Source organism: Phaenicophaeus curvirostris, chromosome 1 (assembly GCF_032191515.1).
Source record: "Phaenicophaeus curvirostris isolate KB17595 chromosome 1, BPBGC_Pcur_1.0, whole genome shotgun sequence".
Lineage (NCBI taxonomy): Eukaryota > Metazoa > Chordata > Aves > Cuculiformes > Cuculidae > Phaenicophaeus > Phaenicophaeus curvirostris.
In genome coordinates this window covers 26,888,058-26,910,424 of record NC_091392.1, presented here as the reverse complement: position 1 = coordinate 26,910,424, position 22,367 = coordinate 26,888,058, and the positions used below count along the sequence as shown (strand labels likewise).

At 37.0% G+C, this 22,367-nt stretch overlaps 1 protein-coding gene across 4 annotated transcripts in view; it reads left to right on the top strand.

The window, feature by feature from the left end:
• The window catches only part of MDFIC (MyoD family inhibitor domain containing), a 53,971-nt gene extending 33,900 nt beyond the window's left edge, over window positions 1–20,071 (top strand). For 3 of the 4 annotated variants that reach the window (XM_069851086.1, XM_069851067.1, XM_069851076.1), the window contains 2 exons: window positions 4,289–4,564; window positions 16,413–20,071. In XM_069851086.1, the coding sequence (XP_069707187.1) occupies window positions 4,289–4,564; window positions 16,413–16,660 (524 nt within the window). In that variant the 3' untranslated portion in view covers window positions 16,661–20,071. The remainder of the gene's footprint in view (window positions 1–4,288; window positions 4,565–16,412) is intronic. The other variant, XR_011336902.1, reaches the window with a different exon arrangement.
• The last annotated feature ends 2,296 nt before the right edge of the window (window positions 20,072–22,367 follow it).

The window sequence follows — 22,367 nt, the reverse complement described above, 5'->3', positions numbered from 1 at the left end:
ATTAATCCAATATTTATCATTCTTATTGAAAATCCACTAGTGTTAGCACTGTATAAAATATTGACTTAAATCTACTGGTTTTGCTAAAGATTAAAAACATATTAACCTAAAATGCACAGTATTTCTTAAGACATTTAAACTATTCATTGTGGATGTTTGAAATGACAATATTTCTATGTTGTGTGAGGAATTTTTTTTTTTTAAGTCTTTAACATATAGTAAGTGACCAGTGCCATCCTGATTTGAAGATGCTGAATGTTCATCCAACTCATATTTGAAATTTTGATGTGTATTGCATTAGTTACTGGATATCAAGAATAAAATTTTTGCTCATACATAGAGTGTAAAATGGGATCTTTTGTAGCAGCACATGGCCTGTTTAGAATGATATAACAGGCGCTGAATGTTCACATATCAAACAAAATGCCATCTTTCTGTAGAAAAGAGGTGTCAAAAAGTTTCTTTGTACCTTTAACGTATGTGATTATGTAGTACAAAATGCAGAGTTTGTAAAATTTCTTGAATATACAGGCAAAAAATGAATAATTCAAAACAACTCATAAGTTCTACATTCTATTGTATCTTTTATAACGCAGGCAGAAGATAGCATTGTGTTCCCAGTAGAGCTGAATTTGCACAAGTTACACCTCTGAAAATGCCAGATGGTCTATGGTCTACTTTTGAGAGCTGTCACATATGTAAAGATTTGAAAAAAGAAAGACAGCTGAATGAGAGCAGTGGATCATTAAAGAGAGAGTGAGAGTCCCTGGGTATCACTGTGTTTTAAGAAGCATTGTGTCGTTCCCCATATTACACCTTTTTTTTTTTTTTTTTTTTTTTTTTTTTTAAGATATACACAGCCTTTAAAAAATAAGGTAAAAACATTGCTGTTTTAAACTGAGTGGTTGTGGCTTAATCTTGGAACTGTCAGTTGCTTTTGTTCTTTATGCTAGAATGCGGTCATATGGCTCCTAATTGGTTTCAAGTGTGTTTTAACCATTTAACCATAAGATTCAAGTCTCCCTAGTGCAAAATTATCAATAAAGTTAAAATAAATTTAAATTGAGGAAACTAATCCATTTGGGGTTTTATTCCATTTTGGTTTGACCTGCGTATCACATGTGAATACTGTAAAGCCAGTCAGCTAAAAAGTTGTATGTTAATGCTATAAGACTGAAGTGAGAATACTTTGGGACCAGGATTATTAAGAAAAAAAAAAGCAAACAAAAAATCCAAAACACCTCCCACCCCCAAAAAGTTAGTAAAAACAATAATAAAAGCAAACACAAACAACTGGTTGATTCTCCAAAAATTCCCATTCACCTACAGTTTGACAGAAATACACCTAATTTTGAAGATGGAATTTTGGATAATTTGTCAAATTTCTGCATTGTAGCAAAGCACTGAAAATATACAAACAATTATAAGCTGCCACCACCAATTTAGCTGGCTTTGAAAAGGTCATAACTGTCAGTTTTAGAAACTTGTTTCTCCAGTCATACAGAATTTTTAGTACCATCTCATGCTTTTATTTACTGAGGAAGGTTAACCCCTCCCCAGTAATTCTAGGTTATTGGTGTAACTGCATCACACTGCAGATGGGAATCATAGGCAGCAGCACAGTGTGAGGAAACATCATTCTATGGAACATGAAAAAAACTGTTCTTAATTGTACAGTTTGAATTTGAGTGAGATAATGAAAATAAAGCTATGGGGAGCTATGGTTCTGAACTCTAAACTTCAGAGAGTAAAAATTTTAATTCCTGATCTGGATGAAGATTTTATTTTTGAACTGTAGTTAAGTCTAAATTGAATATTTTTCAAATGGGAGGATTTGGTTAGTTTTTAAACAAGGTTTTGCACATAAATGGCAAGATGTCCTACACAAAGGGTTCCTGGTAGTATGCTTATAAAGACTACTGTTTCAGCTTGGAGAGCACTCCTTAACTTATTTGGGGTCTTTTATGACAGTGTGGAAATCTTAGCAGAATATATGCTACAAATAGAATTCCAGACTGTAGAAATTGCCTTGCCTATGCTCTTATTCATAGGGTTTGTAAACTGTAATGCAAAATGGAAAGGGGAAGCAGTTGCTGTATTGCTTTTGAAAATGTTTTGGGCAACAGTTGTTCAGGTGTCAGGTAGCGTTGTGTTCCTGCTCTGTTGGCTTACAGGTTCATAAGCAGTTATCGCTGGTAATGGAATGGAATGATCTTTATCTTCCCTGCAGCATCTTTGGGGAGGCTAAAGCATAAATGTTCCCCCAGCCCTTCCTTTCCTGCAACACAAAATTGTCACTTTTGTATAGTAGGTTCAGTCAGGGTTACTCTGACCTAGATAGATATGAGTAGTCGAGATTATCTTAAAATCTTAGTTAACATAACTGAAAAAATGAAATGGCAAGAAAAAATGAACCAGTTCATATTTAAACTACTGTGGAAAGCATCTCTTTATGTCCATGAACATGACCATGGGTTAAAATTTAAGATTTATCTGAAGTTTCATCTGGACAAGTTTATGATAGTTGGAGGAAAAAATCTGAGAATAGTATCAGTGTTCTTGATAAAAGGGAAACACGGAGGGTTTGTTAGGCAAATTCAGAACTGAGAGTCTTTTTAGATAGAGATTGTTGGTCTGTGTGTCTCAGTAGTATTTGTCCACAAGTTTGGTCACTTGTACCTGAAGCGATCAGTGGAGATGTGTCTTCTAGAGGAATTATATTATATTTAATTATCTGTTATCTAATATATTGTTATCTTGGGCACAGTGTAATCCGTATTCAAAGCTATACGGTGAAATCATCTGAAAAGAGAATGAACTGCTGCACTGTTTTTCTTTACTGCTAGCACCATTCTAATCTCTCTTCAGTAGACTGTGCAATAGAATCTGGGCTTTTTCCTTGACATTAGATTTATAAATAGTTGAAGATTGGACTATCTGAAAACCACTTTATGTCCAAGCATGATACAGTAGTGTTTTGATTAGGAAAGGTGATTGGGCTGATGCTTTTTGATTATGAAATCTTATTGTGTTATTATGTGTATAATTAGTTTTCAAATGAAATCTACATTTTGTTTCTAACTAAGAACCTTTAATTCAAAACTGTTTTTTTATTACAAAGCTTTACATAAAAAAATACTGTATCTTTTCTTTTCTTTAGATATGGATTTTAAATACACAGACAATGTATTTTCCATGTTATTAAAAATACTCTCCTTTATGATACAGTAGCACAATAAAGAATAGTCAAGTTTCATGCCCTCTTATTGGAATGCACTCTTGGAGTCTTAACCAGGGCACTGCAAATTCCTGTCATAATAGATTTTGTATGTTTTTCCTTTGACCATTTCAGTTTGTTGCCATCAAAACTCTAACTGACCCATTAGAGCCATTTCTAAAAATTGTGGTTCTGAATTGAGGAACATGAACAAAGGGACTGTGACTTGCCATAGCTGTGTGGTGTTTGATTGCGTGCTCCTTCCTGGGCGCTGGAACAGGCTGCCCAGGGAGGTGGTTGAGTCACCTTCCCTGGAGGTGTTTAAGGCACGGGTGGACGAGGTGCTGAGGGGCATGGTTTAGTGTTTGATAGGAATGGTTGGACTCGATGATCCGGTGGATCTCTTCCAACCTGGTGATTCTGTGATTCTATAACTGGAACCCCTCCTCCATAAAACCAGATTTGGATTGGTTTTGTTCTTCCCTGCAGTCTGCAGTCTTTATGAATTTAAAACTTTTAAACTGTTGTTAGTTACCTGGATACTCCTGTTCTTCTCTGACAGACTGGTCTGTGGTGGCTCGTTGTTAGGGGGCCCCCTTCCTTGTCACTCAAGTTATTTTCTGAAGGTTGGCGAGCCTGCAGCTTCACTCCTGTTACTGTAGTCTGTATTTCCCCTCCCATACCTTCATATCTCACTCCCTTGACCCAAGTTTACCTAGATTTTGCTACTTTTTCTCCCATTCCTGATGTTTTCCTTCTTCAAATTACTTACATTATTCTCTACGTCTAATTCACAAACCATTGTGAACCTTTGCATGCCAGTGCCAAAGAGGGAATCTAGGCCAGACATAAGGGTCTTTCTGAATACCTAATAATTATTTTTCATCTAAAGATATGTTTTGCTTTCTTTTTTTGATTGGGGAATATTATCTTTTCAGTCTATTCTTCGATCAATATGAGCAATGAAAGTTCCCTTCCCAGTCTAGCCTAAAGTGTTCCGTTATCAATTTAAATTAACAATTTAAATTTAAATTGGAATTTAAATTAACCCTTTTTTTCTTTCATTTTAAGCACAACCTCAACGTTTGCCTCAGCCAAATACCTCAGCACTGGAAGGGGGTGAGGAAGAAAGTGGCAAAATCCAAAATGGCCATGTGGGTCTGAGTAATGGAAGTGGAATTCACAGTGGGGTCAAGCATGTGTCTGCAGACAACAGAAAACTTTCATCTCCTGTTTCAGAAAAAATGCACAGGAAAATTCAGTCTACCTTGTCTGTCAACAGCAACAGCAGCAAGAAGAGTAAAATAAGCTCTGTGTTTTCTCAGAAGCCAGGTACTTCACCTGAAGGTAAGCAGAAATTCTTATTAAAAAAACCCAAACTGAATAAAGACTAGCCAAACCCCATTCTCCTTAATAATTACACAATCAACTGAAAATAATTGAAGAGCATGACTCATACTTCAGAAGCAAATAGAAATCATTATGATAAAACACAAGTTACTTCCCCAAAGGAAAATATTAAGTGTTTGAAGGAAATTGAAGCAATGGGAGATTTCTTGCTTTCAAACATTTGGGCAACGTGGTCTGATAATATTTTAGTCTCTTTAGTTGGTGTCCTGAACTGATAGAAACTCATGTAAACTTTGTTACATACAGAGCAGAAAAAAATGTTGAAGTGCTAATTTAAACCATAGTGAGTATTAAAATACAGTAATGGCAGGTTCCATGAAGGTAGAGGTTGCTTTTGAAAATGTTGTTAGCAGATATGCTGACTGGCAATGAGATCTGAACACTAGATGATAGAATTTGGACGTTTACTTCAGTGTTCAACATGCCTTATGATATATTTGAGCTGTAAATGATTTGCATGAAAAAGCTTCTATATAAAAACATACTCTCTATGCACAGCTTAAGTAAGCAAAAGTAAATATTTTCCCTTATGTTTTAGCTGTTTGTGTATGTTTTCACTGCTTGCTATTACTCTAATGGTCCCAGAGTTCCTGAGCCTTTGCTCAATCCACCACCTTCCCATTAGTGCTTATATACTTGATGGGCTTTGCTCTTGCCTGTTTTAAGAGGGGTGCAGAGCCTCAATAAATTTTATAGGCTTGAGGCTGGCAAGGATGTGACTAGATAATAAAACTCAGGGGTGGATACAGACTCAGATTCTTAAAGAAATGGGAAACAGTACTGTTCAGTGAAATGAGGAGGATTCTGAGAATGAATCCTAGATGAAAGGAAGAGGGATCAGAAGGACTGCATGTAGTGGCCTGAATGAAGCCTACTCATGTCAGTGGAGTGACTTTTGACTTCAACTACTTCAATCAAACCTAGTGAGTGAATCTGTGTAGTAATATCATGAACAGCTTCACTTGGACTGTACCATGGACTGGTCCTCCTTGCTGTGGTTTATTATCTTATTTATCTTCAAGAACCTACTGTTATTTTTCTTGTTGCACTTTCAGTCCTCTAAAGTTTCTTTCCAAAATCACAACTTCATACTTGCTATATTCCCCTTATCTCTTTCTATTATGTGCAATCCAGTTCATCCTCCAACCGAACATTTTTTATATATATCAAAAAACTGTAAGTCAGGAGACCTAGATCTGTTCACGACTGGTACAAAGTACAGGCCTCTGAATTTAGGAAAATTCAGCCTCTGAAAAAGAAATTACGGCTTTCTAAAGAGATCATCCCTGCCCTGTTTATGTCCTTATACAATTATTTAATGGCAACCATTGATTACTGATAAAGAGCTGGTGGGTGGGCGTTTGTGCACATATGCAGTAAAATAATATAGGTTGCATACAGTTTTCCTCCGTAGTGTTATGCAGAAAGAGACAAATTGTATTAATTTTTGCACTGTGAGTATTGAATAATCAGTCACCCAAGTTAACTAAGCTACTTCAATTTACTGTAGTGTCTAGATAATATGAGCAGAAAGAAAAAGAGGTAAACTTGAACACTTTCAGATAATCTAATTATCTTTAACTTTGCTATTCCTTAAAAACCCAACAAACCAGAAAATACATGCCATGTACTTTTATTTAATCTGTCTTGTGTTCTGCCTTGAGTGCTCTACTCTGTTGCCATTCAGGACAATAACTGGGTTTAAGTGAAACAAAATGGCAAGAAAAAATAAATAGAGTATGTCCTAAAAAGGAAGAAAAGTGAAAATTCTATCCATCAAGCTTAGTTTAGACTGTAGAAAAGAGAAAATATTTTTCACTTTTTCTTATTCCCTCACAAAAGCTGCATTTCTTTTTTTTCTTCTTAAAAGACAAGTTATGAATATTTCTGGAGCACCACACATATTTGTAATGCAAAGTAAGGCCAAGTCTTGTAGTTATTTTGCTCTAGAACATCATTAGCTATTGACAGAACAGAAAACCTGGTAGTGCTTGAAGCAGGATGGAATCAAGAAACACCCAGATTTGCCACATGTCCTGCATAGCTGCCTGTTTGGGCTTATGCTTATTTAAAAAGTTAGCAAATGCGGCATGCTGCATCATGTACTTCAGACTTCAGAACATATACCAAAAAGCTAAATGAAGCCTATGGTTATTTTATCTATGATATCATGCCTTCCCATGAAGAAGGTCAGCACTGCTACTGCTTGTCTCCAAAATGCTAGGCAGCCCTAATGGAAGCTGTAAAGCCACTCAGCTCCATACTGCACCAAAATGCCCCCACCATAGTTAACCACACATATATTAATTGTTCCAGCTGCAAATTCCACTTATGCCATAGATCACATCTTGTGAGCTTTTGAAGCTGACATTGCATTGGAAGTTCTTAAAATGTAACCTCAATTTTGGTAGCAGTAGTGTAAAAGCTTTAAAATCTGCCTTTTTAAATGAGCCTGTCGCCTATGGAGCCATGTCAGCATTGTGGAATATGCTGTTTAGAAACACTTTCACATCCAGTGGAGCTTAGGAAGGTGTGAATGCACTAGCTAGCTCTTCTCTTCCCCCTCATGTTATTAATCCATATTGTCCCTGAAGAAATCTTACTCAGCTCCATAACTTACACTACAAAAAAAACAAAGGAATTATGAAATGGTCTGTCTCTCTTAAAAAGCAGGTTTTAAATACTGTTTCAGTTGTAAAGATTTTTCAAAGAGACTAGATAGGCTTCAGTGCATGTTGGGAATAAAAGATTTTTTGAATTCAAAGAAATTTTAATAATATTTTAAATTATTTATGTCAGAGGTGTTGCAGTTCTTCCAAAACTCTGTTATGTGTAGTGCAGAGAAACACCTTGGAAACCTGGAAAAGCAATAGTAAATGAGTAAGAAGGTGGCAGTCTTGCTGCTGTGTTTAGAAGCAGTGATACCTGTCTAAAGCAACTTGAAGAAGGGAGGAGGTCTAAAGAAGACAGCAGTGAGGCTGCTGAACAGTAAATCTAGACACTAGGAAACTATGGAAAACGGGAAACTGAACACTTATGTATGTGTTTCAGAGTAGTGGAAGGGAAGTAGTAATGGCCTATGCAGAGTTGGAGGAGGAAAGGGAAGAAGAAACTGGGCAGTGGGACAGATGAAAGAGGAATTTAATTAAGAGACTGGAGGGGGCAAATGAAATAGACACTAATTATCTTGTAAAAAACAAACCAAGCTTTCCTACCAAAACCTTATGAAGCTTGATGTTACATATTTTTTTAATCAAAGCAATTATTTGATGAAGAGAGGGAATACACGTTTTAATTAAGTTTTGAAATGGTGCTCTCACTTCTGGTCAGGTTGCTGTGACCTCATAGTTACTATGTTTGTCAGGGTAGTTCCGACAACTCCAGTAACTTGTGATAATTTGAGCTTAGGTTGGTACTTCACATACTTAGAAGGCTGAGAGCATCCTCAAAAGGCTGTGTTCATCTGGAGAAGGGAGATTGTTAAACTGTGGTTAGCAGATCATGAGCCTGCCTCCCGTGTGTACGGTGAGATCATCAATTTATTCCTTCCCATGCTCTCTAAACCAAGAGGCACTATAAGGCATCTTCTTCCCATGGATTTTTTTCAAGATAGGTCTTAGGAAGTGTAATAAGGCCAGATGCAGGAGTGAAGTAGGTAAAGAGAATCTACAGCATGGGGTTGAAACTCTGTGGAAGAATAGGCAATGTAGACTTGCCACCAGATTTAAGTTACCACTCGTGCTTTTCCAGGGTCAGGGCCTGAAGCAACCCTCCTCAACTTTCTTGATGATGTGTCTTGTGCTACTGAGCCTAGAGATTCAGTGAACAATCTTGCCAAATGTGTGGGTTTTCATAAAATCCGATGTTTAAAATTCAATATTTCAGGCTGTGTTTGAATGAGACTTTTCTTCCCCTTCTTTTTAGTATAATTCAGCTTTGTGTGTTCTAGATGTTGAATTCAAGCATGGGGTTGGTGGGCACTATTGAACTCCCACTGCTGACTGCATTAACTTCTTAGAGTATCCCAAGTGATACTGATAGCTTAACTGGGACAAAGCAAGTCCACTAAATAGCCGTGTCTTAAGCCATGATCTTAAGAACGACTAGGTGCACACACATTAAAAGTAGCAAGTAGTTCTCTTAGCTGGGTAGCAGGCCTCTTTGTGAAGTAGGAGGATCTTACTTTGGTTTATATAACTTTTATAAACTGAGAAATAGTTTTCAGTCAACTTTCCTTTCCTTTTGGGCTTATGTCTTTGAATAGGTTTTTAAATTTTTTTTTCCTCTTGAGTGCCACAAAGGCGGCAGTGAGTTTTCTTTTATTTTTAGTTCTGTCATTAAATTGGTATTATTTACTGAAATTCAGGATGAATGTGCATTATGTGATGAACTTATGATGAACAGTATAACGTTGCAGAAATATCTGCTGGCTATCTCTCTCTCTTCTTTTTTTTTTTTTTTTTAAAGATGCATACTCTTCTGAAATTGGTCCGACTGACTACTAAGTTAGTATCTTGGAAGTCTCTCTACTTGGCCCAAAATTTCTATTGTTATCTTTTAGAAATTGATTCAAAGTAGATTCGTGTCTAATGTGAAGAGCTAAGCAGAGGTTTTTTTGTTAGTCAAGACTGTATCAGAATGCAGTTGTCCGTCAGGCAGTGGGCAAGTAACATGATCATGTGGTCAAACCTGATTTTTAAGAAGGCAGTTTTAAGAGTGGCGTGTTTTAAGCATGGTTTATATTTTTTGTTTGTCCACTAGTCTTGGGAGGTGATTTACATGTTTTGTGCTAGACCAAAAGCTTTTTTTTGCTTCAGGCCTAATTTTCCACTTACTCCTGTGACAAAACATGTAAATGTTAGGTGCATCTAACCAGTATCGGTATTTGCAGATATGAGCAATAGCAGTGAAGGCCTCATATTCTAAGAAAGCGTTAGATATTGTAAATTGACACCTCTCTTAGTATAACTATGTTTGTTGGCACATTTCTTAATATATGTGTATGTTTGAACTGGAGAATTTTACTCATGAGGTTACGTTTGTATTGAAAGTTTAGAGTATAAGTTTTCATGAAAGTTTCAGTGTGTTTTGCGGTGCAATTTGCCTGTTCAGGCAACATTTTTATTTTCTTGATCATTAGAGACAATCACTTGCTATTATAAAATGCTGAAATGTCACATACATTATGATTTGTCATCGTATTTCCCCTACCTAAATAAACGTAGCTCTGTTAGCTAGGGGTAGCTATGTTCATTGTGACAGGTCAGTTGGCTGTTTCTGCATTTCATATTTTTCCTTGAGTATTTTCCAGGAAGGGGATGGGTAGCAGAGACTGCACACCAGCCCTGTACGTTGCAGGAATGGTGGTGGGATGGTGTACGTGCTGCTGCTCATTAGGTTTACACCCCACCTCTATGTAATGGACGCCTTTTAAAAACTTGTGCTTGGGTGGTTTCTCTGCGCTCGCTGTGCCGCTCAGGCTGTGGGCTGTCTCTGCTGTCAGCACCACGTGTTCATTCTTGCTGCTGCTGGCCCTGTGCTGCCGGCTGGCGGGATGCTTGTAGCACCTGCTGGGGCTTCTGTTCAGGGCTCTGCGGGGCCCGGAGTAAACTCCCGCTGAGGACCTCAGCTGCCACTTTGATTGTGGTTTTGCCCTTTTTGATTCTCGCTGTGAGACAGCAGAGTGCCTGGGGATTTGTTTTGAGCTGTCTGAACTCAGTGAATATAGTTAGTAAGAAGCTGACCAAGGTCGCTATCCTGTAAGTGAGCTTATTTACCATTGCAGACATGAAAACCTTTTATCATATGCGACCTGCCTGCTTGATATGAAAGCTCATTGGGTCAGTCTGTGACAGGTTAGTGTCACACATTACAAAAGCAGCACAGATCAGCCTGCGCATGTGTTTCTCTGTACATTGTTCAGTTTAACTTCTGTATCCCTTGTACAGTTTTGACGGTCAATAGTTCTTTTAAAAGAAAAAGAAAGAGCAGCATCTTTTCATAAGAATGAAGAGGAGGCTATAAAAGGGACACTGAAGTGAAAGAAAGATATATTTCAGTATTTAAAAGGAATTAAATATCAGGGTAGTATCTATATGCAAATATTTTAGAAATAAAAAGGTAGTGTGCACATGCAAATGTTTTAAGACATGTACCAAAAAAGGTAATTTTATTGCTCATATTATTTCTTTTTCTTAAATAAACATATTGTTTCACTTGGGATAAGGTGCAGAGTGGAGCCCTCTGGGTTGTGACTAACTGCATAAACTGTTTTAGGGAACTTTTGGCTCTTTCATGTCTGGATATTGTCTGAGGTAGCATAACCCAGTTAAAGTAGATGTTACAGGGACTGTATACACACTGTTTGGTTTCTGCTGGTATCCAGCACAAAATAGCTGGATATGATTCTGTGATTCTGTGTGATTTTGTACGACAGAAGCAGCAAAAACGTGGAGTGGTTTGTTATCTATTTGCCTTGGCATTGTTTAACAGTTTTGATAAGTTCCCTAGCAAATCTGTAACTTTTGGGGATGTGCCAAAGGATTAAGGAAGGAGCTTTACTTACAGTGGTATTTAAAAATGCTGCATGGAATGTCCCTTTTAACTTCAGGTCTAACTTTTCATCCCAGGCAAAATGAAAGGATAATTGAAGATCAGCTTGAATGTCTGAAAACTTATCTTTTTCCCCAACTGTGAGTTGGTCTAATAAAATACTCTATCACAGCATACAGACCAAGCTTATAATAATTTATGACATTCAGCATAGCTTTTGGGAGATTGGGTCAGTCAACAATGCAATGCTAAATCCTGATGAAATCAGAAATGCATTTGATAAGGAAACTAGGGTAGATGTACTGTTTTGTTTTGTTGTTCCGGTGGTTTTTTTAATAAAGTATATCTCTGTACAGTGTTTAACACCCCACATCCTCTATTTTGGATAGTGCCGATCTGTTCTGCAGCATTTTTACAGTAATTAGGGAAAAGCGTGAAAGAATATTTGAAACGCAGTGGAAATTTGAGACTGATGTGTTGTAGTATGTAAGTCCTAAGGAAAAACTTATCTTCATTTATGATGGTTTTACACAGTGAAACACAGACTAATTTCTTCTTTCTCCGTGGAAGTATTTAATCAATACTTAAACCTCAAGAAACTTGGCAGTTAACTGTTATCAACAAAGCAGCATCATGAATGTCAAGGCAGACTAAATTTGGTCCTTGGTAAAGGCAACCCCCTAATTCTTAGTTGCATTAGTATATCTGATGGGTTGAGAAGAATGGGAAAACCTCTAATTCTCAAACAATAATAAAATAAAGTTAAGAAATGGATCATTTTATGCTAGCCTCTCTTTACAGTAATACAATGTCATAACTGGTAACTGCTATTTCATGCCTTTATCAGTAAAAACTAAAATATATTCAAAGTTTCCTGAAAACATGTCAGGCATTAGGATCATAAAATGTACATTTTTGGTTTTTCAAATTCTTCCCAAAGATATGAATCAAGTTTAGTTCTTGTTGAATTAATGTGTTCCACTAATTAGCTATCTGCAAAAACTATTAGGAATTTGATGTAGTAAGGTAGAAGAGTGGAAGTTAAGTACAGTCTTTATTCTTAAAATGTTAAAGTAGTTTTGAAATTTAAGATTATCTTTAATTTGAAATAGTATCTTTGGTCTTGGAAGCAGGAAAGTATTATTAGAGAGTCTTATGCAAGCAGTGAAATATATTTTAGTCGTCTCCAACATGATAATGAAAAACATGAGGTCATCTCTTTTAGAGTGAGTTTTATATAGCATTTTCTTGTTGGCTGGATTCCACTGATATGATGCCCTGCAACAGCAACCAAAGAAAGTGGGTTTTAGCTATAAATTATTTTCTGTGGAACTAACAGATTGCTGTAGGAATATGAGTACTAGAGAAGCACATGTGAGTTTTGTGTAGCATGTAGATTTTTTATTATTAGAAAAAAAACACTGTGACTGTATCTTTTCCTTATAATTACTCCTGTAGCTAAGAAGCTACAAAGTAGAAGTCATACATAGAAGAAATTATTCTTCCGCTCATTTTATCCAGAAGTATTACAGACTTTTACAGTCATGATTCTGAATTCAGCAAGTTAGGTAGGGCTAGGTACAAGCATGCTTTGCCATGTGTTACATAATTGCTACCTGGATAGCTATTAAGAGTCAATAACATGAAGAATATAAATGCATACTTATTTCAGGTTTGTCCTTGAAATGTGGATCAAAGTTTATGTTCATTGTACAAATGAGTCATTGCAAGAATGGAGAGAATAGTAAAGGGTATCTCTATGTTAAGTAATTATGTAGGTTAAATAAAATTCTTATGTAAAGATTTTCTTAATGGAAAATTAGTTCTGCAGTCCAGGGAGAAGGAAATAAAAATAAACAGTAGGTAAATAAATCCTTTTAGTGGTTCAGTCAGTGAAGAAGAAATGGGAAGAAAGACCCTCCACAGACATAACACTAATGGCCAAAATTCTCTTTCTGTGTCATGGACCATTTTTGATGGCTTTTATCTTTGAAATACGTTATTTAAATTAGGCACCACCTAATAAGTATTGGTGTAGGGTTTTTTTAGATTAGGAGGGAATAGTTCTTTTGTGGTCCAGAAGGTGCTTTCTGAAAACAGTCCCTTTTGTTTAACTGATGAACTCTGTCTCTTGCCCATCAATAAATAAATACAATTTCTGTGAATGTTTATTTCTCTCTCTGCAATTTTACATATCCCTGCATGAAGCAGACAAGATTTGTTTAAGCATCTTATTTTGAATACTGATAGACATAAAGTTTTATGATTGTGTTTTGTTGAAAAAGACATTTGTAGACCAAAATTTGTTGTGATGGTAGCTTCCTTCAGTTGTGTTCTAAAGATGGATAATAGTAAAAACCTCAGTTCCTCAAATATGAAGGTTTCTTAAATACAGCTCCTGGCTTCTTTATCTTTTTCCTTCATATTAAAAGAAAATCTGAAAGGAGATTGTACCTGAACAAATTTAACACCATCTCCATGACAACCAGCTAATTAATCACTATCGGTCTGTCTTTGGTCCTCTTCAGTGAACTGATACTCCCTAGCTTTATTTCACATATCTTCTGGGTTTTCTATGAAGGTCATTTATTTAGTGACAGTGTTTCTTCAGGAGAAGCAGCCTTTTGGTGCAAGCAACAATGTCCTTTAGAAACAGCTCAATCTCACCTGTGCTTTTCTCTCAGTATTACTTCCTGCACAGTAGTAGGGGTTTTAAGGTTTTTTCTTTTCCTTCTTGCTTTTTCTGATATTTCCATTTTTAGTTTGGGGCATAAGTTCATTATTTATATTACAACTGTGACCGCATTGCAGTAAAGGTATTCCCAAGCTAGGTTTGGATCTAAGTAATTTAGTAAGGAGGAGAAATCAGTCCTCAGCAGTGTGTTTAGTGCAAGCTGAAAGCTCAGATAGTTACTTTGCCTCTTGGGGTATATTTTGCAAGTCTGAGCCTGTGTTGCTACATTGCTGTTAGTGTTTGTGCTTGCTTGTGTAAAGTTGTCTCTGTATTACCCTGCAGTGAAAGTTTCTTCAGTGTTAGAGGTGCTTCAAATCAGTCAAGATAGCTGCCACAGTTATGCAATATTTTTGGCATTATAAATGTGTGTAGGAGGCCTGGTATTGTATTACAGTTGCAAGTAGTTGCAGCCTTTGCCCTATAAGAATCTCCAGCCTGTGCACTGTAAGAGCATAGCATCTGTACATGGTGAGACCTAATATTATGGGCTTACTGTGGGAGGAGAATGAAAACACCTGAGACTATCCCAGTTCTGCAGTCTCCTTTTCATTGGTGCTTAGGAAACTGGCAGCCTGGACAGGCGCACACTCTCCTGGGTGGAAAACTGGTTGGATGGCCAGGCCCAAAGGGTGGTGGTAAATGGAGTTAACTCCAGCTGGAGGCCAGTTACAAGTGGTGTCCCCAGGGCTCAGTGCTGGGTCCAGCCCTGTTCAGCATCTTTATCAATAACCTGGATGAAGGCATTGAGTGCACCCTTAGCAAGTTTGCGGACGACACTAAGCTGGGTGGAAGTGTCGATCTGCTGGAGGGTAGGGAGGCTCTGCAAAGGGATCTGAACAGGCTGGACCGCTGGGCTGAGTCCAAAGGCATGAGGTTTAACAAGGCCAAATGCCGGGTCCTGCACTTGGGGCACAACAACCCTGTGCAGTGCTACAGACTAGGAGAAGAGTGGCTAAAAAGCTGCCTGGAGGAGAGGGACCTGGGGGTGTTGGTTGACAGCGACTGAACATGAGCCACCAGTGTGCCCAGGTGGCCAAGAAGGCCAATGGCATCTTGGCTTGTATCAGAAACGGCGTGACCAGCAGGTCCAGGGAGGTTGTTCTCCCTGTGTACTTGGCACTGGTGAGACCGCTCCTCGAATACTGTGTTCAGTTCTGGGCCCCTCACTACAAGAAGGATGTTGAGGCTCTGGAGCGAGTCCAGAGAAGAGCAGCACCGCTGGTGCAAGGGCTGGAGAACAGGTCTTATGAGGAGCAGCTGAGGGAACTGGGGTTGTTTAGCCTGGAGAAGAGGAGGCTGAGGGGAGACCTTATTGCTCTCTACAACTACCTGAAAGGAGGTTGTAGAGAGGAGGGTGCTGGCCTCTTCTCTCAAGTGACAGGGGACAGGACAAGGCACAGTGGCCTCAAGCTCCACCAGGGAAGGTTCAGACTGGACATCAGGAAAAAATTTTTCACAGAAAGGGTCCTTGGGCACTGGAACAGGCTGCCCAGGGAAGTGGTTGAGTCACCATCCCCAGAGATATTTAAAAGATGAGTCGACGAGGTGCTTAGGGACATGGTTTAGCGGTTGGTAGGAATAGTTGGACTTGATGGTCCTGGGTGTCTTTTCCAACCTTATAATTCTATGTATGTTTATGTTTAGTTCCAGTCGTTGTGTTTCCTGTTGTGTCTCATGGATGTATTAATTGTTTGAAATTATTCCATATATTTACTCTTTGGGTGCCATATTTTTTGCCGACAGTTTGTTCAGCACTTCAAGTATTTCATGTAATTTAGTAATACTTACAAGAGATGGATATTGGTGTTAAGTGTAGGTATGAACTCTGTTGGAAGATTGAAGTAGTACATTAAAAAGATTGGCAGGTGATTTGTGTAGAAAAGCAACAGAAAAACATGTTTTGACTGAATGTTTTGTATATTGTTGAAGGTACAGAAATACATATAACGTGCTTTTATGCTAGTTTTAAGGTGAGCATAAAACTAAAAAGAAAGCAAAAATGTTGTGGCAACTCCCTTCTTCATAACTAGTAAGCCAACAAAACAGATTCCGAAGGCAAAATGCACTAGGAAAAGCTGGAAATAGTTTCCTTCATAAGCTGTTCTTTTTTTTTTTTTTTTTAAATCACTTTGTGGGTCTGCTGGAAGGAGATAAAAGATATGTATGCTTTACAAAATATATTACTGGAGAAATGGATCTAAGTGGATGTTTAGTACTTAGGATTTGTATAATGAGGAAGGGAAACTTGCGTCAAAACCAGTACTGAATTGGATACAAATCAGGCTGCAAAAGTGACCTTGAAGATGGGAAATGTGTTCTTTGTGATGCCAGTTTATGTCTATTCTGGATCGCTGTCTTTCAGCTACTTATCTGACATGATCATGTATCTGGATTTAGAATAACATAATGATTTCTTCTTTTTTCTTTCTGTTTTTTTTCTTTTTTGGTTTGTTTTGTTTGTTCATACCATGCCATCTGACTGACCTGGTACGTATGAAGATTGCTGTGTTCACTGCATCCTAGCTTGCTTGTTCTGTGAATTTATCACACTCTGTAACATTGTTCTGGGACAAGCATCCTGTGGCATCTGCACATCGGAGGCCTGCTGCTGTTGCTGTGGGGACGAGATGGGAGAGGACTGTAACTGCCCATGTGATATGGACTGTGGCATAATGGACGCATGTTGTGAATCTTCAGATTGCTTGGAGATCTGCATGGAATGCTGTGGGATCTGCTTCCCGTCATGAAATATTTATCCCTTTTTATTTTATTCTCTATAAAACTGGAGAGCTTTTCTTAAAATACATTTGAAGAAAGACAAGGTAAGATTTTCACACAACCAGCTGGTATTGCACTGTTACTTCTCTATGTATAAACATTTTTTTAGAAAGCAATCCTCTGTATTCTAACACAAAATGTATAGTTTTATATGTGAAACTCAAGCTACATTCCGTCTTCCTTCTGGCTTTGCAAATGGAAGTCTCTGTTGAAACCGAATTATAGGCCTGATAACTGCAGGCTGTATGAAGGCAAAACTGCCATCTGAATTGAGTGACAGGTTTTGGTCAGAGTAAAGTCTATAGGGCAAAGCCTTAAGCGTTTGCCTTTACATAGTTTAATGTTTAAACACTCAAATGCCTCCATGCATAACATACCTTTACAGGCATTCTGAAAAGCAAAATGTCTTTATTTCAGTCTCTTTGCATTTAAAGCAACTTCGGTCTATTATTTTAGACTTAATACGAAGTCAGCATTGGGAGTGTACTGTTGGTTTTGCTACAGGGGCCACATGAGCAGTATTTCTTTTGTTTATAAGTATTTCTTTTGTTTTAATTTTTGTTATTTCTTTAAATAGATCATTGGTTTGAGAGAGATTCCTGTTATTTTCCAGTGTCAATATTGATACAATGGGAAAATCTGGCAAACTGAAGTCATTTAAAGTTTTGCCATGTTCTGCAGTACCAGGATTTTGTTGTTATCAATCAAGGCAGAATAGAGAACTTACATTTTATTTCAGTACTAATATTACTTGAAGTGCCATATTTTTGAAAGAGACTTTGAAAAATCTGTGTAGACATTACATATATCGTTAAGACTAACCAACTAACAAACAGACTAACAAATCATCAAAATTTGACTATGAAAAGGGAATTACCAGAAGTTAAGTCAAGAATCTGGACCTGTACGTTAGTGTCACTGTCACCATTTGTGGCTTTACAGCCAGTACCATCTAACAGTATTTATTTCCTCACCATGTGAGAAATATCCAAAGAGGATGGCAGAATTTAAAGAGGATATAAAGACCAAATTAAAATTAACTTCCTCAAGGAATTCTGTCATTGAATGCAAAAAACGAGTGCAAAAATGTTTGTTCTTGGATGTGTTTTAAGTGTTATTTTTAAATAACTATGTGAATAAGGACATTTAAAAAATGTATCATATCCTTTAACTATAAAAGGACTATGATTTAAAATGTTTGAAAAGTACAGTTAGGATCTGGTCGACAGCTTTCTCCCTGTTAAGCCACTAAGGTTTGCTGAGAAGTCGCTCTCTGTCATTGTAATTGTGAAATGAATTTAGTCCAACACATAAAAAAGTTTAAAGCATTCTCAGATTTAGGGGCTGATGGTACCCATTTTCTTTACCATCTTTGAGTTCCTCCCCTCCATGTCTATAGCTCATTAACTTTTCTCCGTAAACTACCTACACATGTTGATTTCACATACTTAAACTTCCTTACGTACACTCCAGATTTCCCATTTGTAGATTGTTGGATCTCATGAAGTTAGGCCTTGTTACAAGAGTCATCAATAGCCAATAGCATATTTCTATTGAGTGAATTGACTATAAATGTCTCTTTCCGCTTTAGTGAATTCAATTTATGTAAATGTGACAAGCTAAAGATCACAGGAGTGTGAAGCTAAATCAACAAATGGTCTGATATTAACCAAAGCTTCCCCCTGTGAACACTGACTAGTAGTGCCTACTACTGCAAGTTATCACTGAAGGTAACATAGCTGAATCCTCAACTATTCTAGGGAGCTAGGAGGTGTTACTTTTTCCTTAACATCTGCAATGTTGTGGTGTATTCTCATGCAATGCAGATTTACTCAGAGGGTTTCTTATCTATTTTTTTGATAGTTAGTACAAGATTTGATTCTTACCATGTTTTCTTTTGTTTTAATTTTTTTTTCATATGTTGGGCCAGATTCAGATCAGTGTTGCATAAATTAAGTGCATTTCCATTAATGTCAGAATTTTCCATTGGTTTAGCTCCAGCTAGGGAGCACAAAGATATTATGGTAATAGGCAGGCTAATAAGGAATTGTATAGTTAAATTGATAAATTCCCTGAGCTCAGAATCAGGCCCATGGGGCTCAATTATGACTCCTTAAAGTCTGAACCATAGTGGAAGGGGGAAGAGGTGCCTTGGTTGAGTGGCAGTGCCTGGAGGCATTTTGCCTTTGTAAGGCATAATGCCTCTAGGGAAACGGGGGGCATCACAGTGAGCACTGGGACTAGATGCACCTTGGAAAAAGTCTAGACAGTGCTTCGCCCGTTGTAGGTCTATGGTGGACACTATGGTGGTGGGGACATTCTCTCTGGGGCTAGGCAGCACCATGAATTGTCCTTGCTCCTGCACTCCTGGTCTTGATGAGGTGAATTATGGCTGTTTCTTGTCTGATTGTGCTTTTTGGGACAGCAACGAGGACTTCCAGTCTCTTGTCCTGTCCTGACATCTGTTCCCTGCCAAAGCAGTTCCAATTTTGTGTTTGGAAAACTGTACAGTTGTGTATCAAGGTTTTAGCAAATACTGGATGTTACTAAAAGTAATTTTTACCACAGAACGACATAGTGTTAAAAGAAAAAGAAAATACCAATCTAGGGAGTCCTTTCTCTGTGTAAAAGTTTGTTTGTTCAGTCTGCTTTGCACAATCCCTTCTTGCTGCTTAAAAAAACTCAAGAGGTTTCTCTGATTTATTGAAATTATGAAAACCTAGGAACCGTATTTACTATTAAGCATTTACTTCCAGTACTGTTAAAATACAAATAACAATTAGAAGAACTCTGTTCATGTGTATATTTGTGTGTGTGCAGACTCTTTCTCACACACATGTACACACACACACATATTATTTTCCCACTTTGTGAAAATGAAAATAGTGTTTATTAACCCTCATAGTGATTAGAAGTATCAAAGTATTACAGAGAGTTGAAAAAAAATAAAAATTGTATGATTTGTTTGACATTTAAATGTAAACTGCTACTGTTTGTCATAGAGATATTAGCACTTTTGTAAAATGTATCATCTTTGTAGCAGAGAATATTAGTATGTAGTTTAAGGAGTTCCTTTCTATATTTATATTCTTAAATTCTGTTTTGTAATGTTCACTCTGTAGGCAATCTTGTAAGCACCTTGTGTAATTAAAACAAGCAGAATTAGAAGGAGAGAAATGTGAAAATACAGTTTAAATAAAGTTAACACATCAGAACTTAACTGTGTTTTATGATAGTTCTTGTGAAGTTGTACAGTGTTTCAGTATATAGTTCTGCAAACTGGCCCATTTGAAAAACTGGTAACTTGCTTTTCATTTTTTGTATCAACTGGGTGTGCTATTCTCAAACACTATTTTGAAATAAAGATCTTTATTTTGAAACTTCGGGATAGCTGCTTCTTCTGTTCTTTCCCTGCTACTCTTCTGAATTATATTTTCATGTCTTGTTAGTGGTTTGGTTTTTTTCTGATATGATGCTTCCTGAAGTCATTGGGTGATTTGCACAGCAGATGAGCAAGTGTAGGCGAGTTGTCTTACAGGTGGAGCTACACCAACGGAGGCACTGGAAGCTGTGCTAGCACGGGTCTCCAGCAGTAAAAAAGTTCATCATTAAGAGGGCAAATTCATTCCTTAGTGGAATTGTGTTAATGATGTGCTATTCCTCTAATGATTAAGTTTGATCAAAATGCAAATTATTTTAATACATCTGCAGCAACAGTCTTTTTGGGAAAAAAAACCAAAACTTTAAAACTCTGTTTCCTAAAAACAAGCTGAACAGAGTGTAGTCAATTCATAGCATTGCAGTAGACCTACTAAGGCCTGTGCAGCCTATGAAACAAAGATTTATACACAGTGCCACTATTTTAAAGTCAGATTTTAAAATCAGTTATCTCAAACATAGATAGAGTAGATTGTTTCAACTGATTTAAGCAAATATTTTTTTTTTCATGTTGGCTTAAGCTGAGTGTGAACGTCCTTATGTTCCTTTAAAACTGCAGAAACTGCATATCTACAGTCTTTTGCACCACTTTTTCTGTCTCTCACAAATTTATTGAACATTCTATAATGTCTGTGATATGTGGGCCATTAAAGGGTCTAAAAAATTCTGATATGTCTCCTCTAGGTATTACAGAGGTTAAGATATTAAAACTAACAGAAGTTGTGCTTTGAAGTGTACCATGAAGTCTTGCCATTGCAACTGTGTGCCTAAGTAATTGTGCAGGACAACTAATAAACACATAAATAATTGACCATTTGAGACTTATTACGGGTGTTCTAGCCAGTATCCATAATCTCTAATATTTCTAGAAAAAATGGGTTCAGAAAATACAAGTTGTGAACGTTTGCGAGCTTTTGGTTTGAAAAAGGACTCTATTTCAGCCACCCTAGTACTGTTAAGAGCTGTTTGTTGAGTTTGGTGTATCTTTTTTTTTATAATCTTCTAAATGAGAGTCTCTACTGAGATGTTCACACATCTTAAAAACAATTGTCTTAATGACTGTGATATTTGACCTGTGTTCTTGGAGGGGAATGTTGATTGTATTGATGTATTTCCATAATAAAGCTCCTTTTGTCAGCAGTCTTGTAACTTTCTGAAAGGCAACAGATGTATCATAGAATGAATCATAGATCTGGAATCTTTCTCTTGGCTCCAAAATTAAATTAAAGATTAAAGATTTTTTTGCCTGTATGTGAGTGTGTTGGAAGACTTCAAGTAATGTTGATGGTGACGGTAGTAGCTGTAGAATCCTACAGGCATTAGTCTTGCTTCTTTTCCTACCTTCTAGCCCTTCTGACAGTTCTTATCATGTCCAAAGAGACCTTAGCTCAATTTTAGCATCAGAATATTGAAAAAAGTTTTATAACAATAATACCCTGCACCCACTTCCATGATGCACTTGTTCATTGTGCTCCTTGTACTCAAATATGAAGTTGATTGCTTGTACAAAATTCAGCCACCTCATAAGTACTTGCTTATGCTATTTACAAGATGCTAGTGACATAAAAGGATGGCCTTTCTCTTCTTTAGAAGTCTATGATATTATAGGCTATTTCTACTATAGTTGGAAAAAGAAATTCATCTGAATTACCATTCTGCAAAATAGGCAGATAGTGAGATTGATTAGGTGATCCTAATTTCTATATGGTTTTTAGTGTATCAGTTCACCTCACTTAAAAATTAATTTAATAAAATACTACATACAATCCTGTTTGCTTCATGTACATGTGTATTTTCTAGCAGTTGTTCAATACTCATTATTGTTCAATACTCAAAAAATGAGACATAAGATGAAAGATTGTGTAATACCTTTTATACCTTTAATGGTATCTTACTAATTTTTATTCTGATGTGCATATATTATTTTAACTGACAAAATACTCCACTATAATTGAGGCTCTTTATATCATCTCAGTAGGGTATGTAATTGGTGCCCAAGCACTATACAATTCCTCTTCAATCAGTGGTGTAGGCTTCTGCAATCTGTCTCATCTCCAAGTTGCACAAAGTGACCATACTGTGAATATGCAGTTCTCCCAACTTGTATGTGTTTCACATTACAATCTTTTTCCACAGTGCCTACCTTTGTTTCTTTATCACAAGATTGTTTTGTTTTGTTTTAATCTTTGTTGTTCAAAGAGAACAGAAAAGGTTTTTATTATGGACGTCTAGGACAAT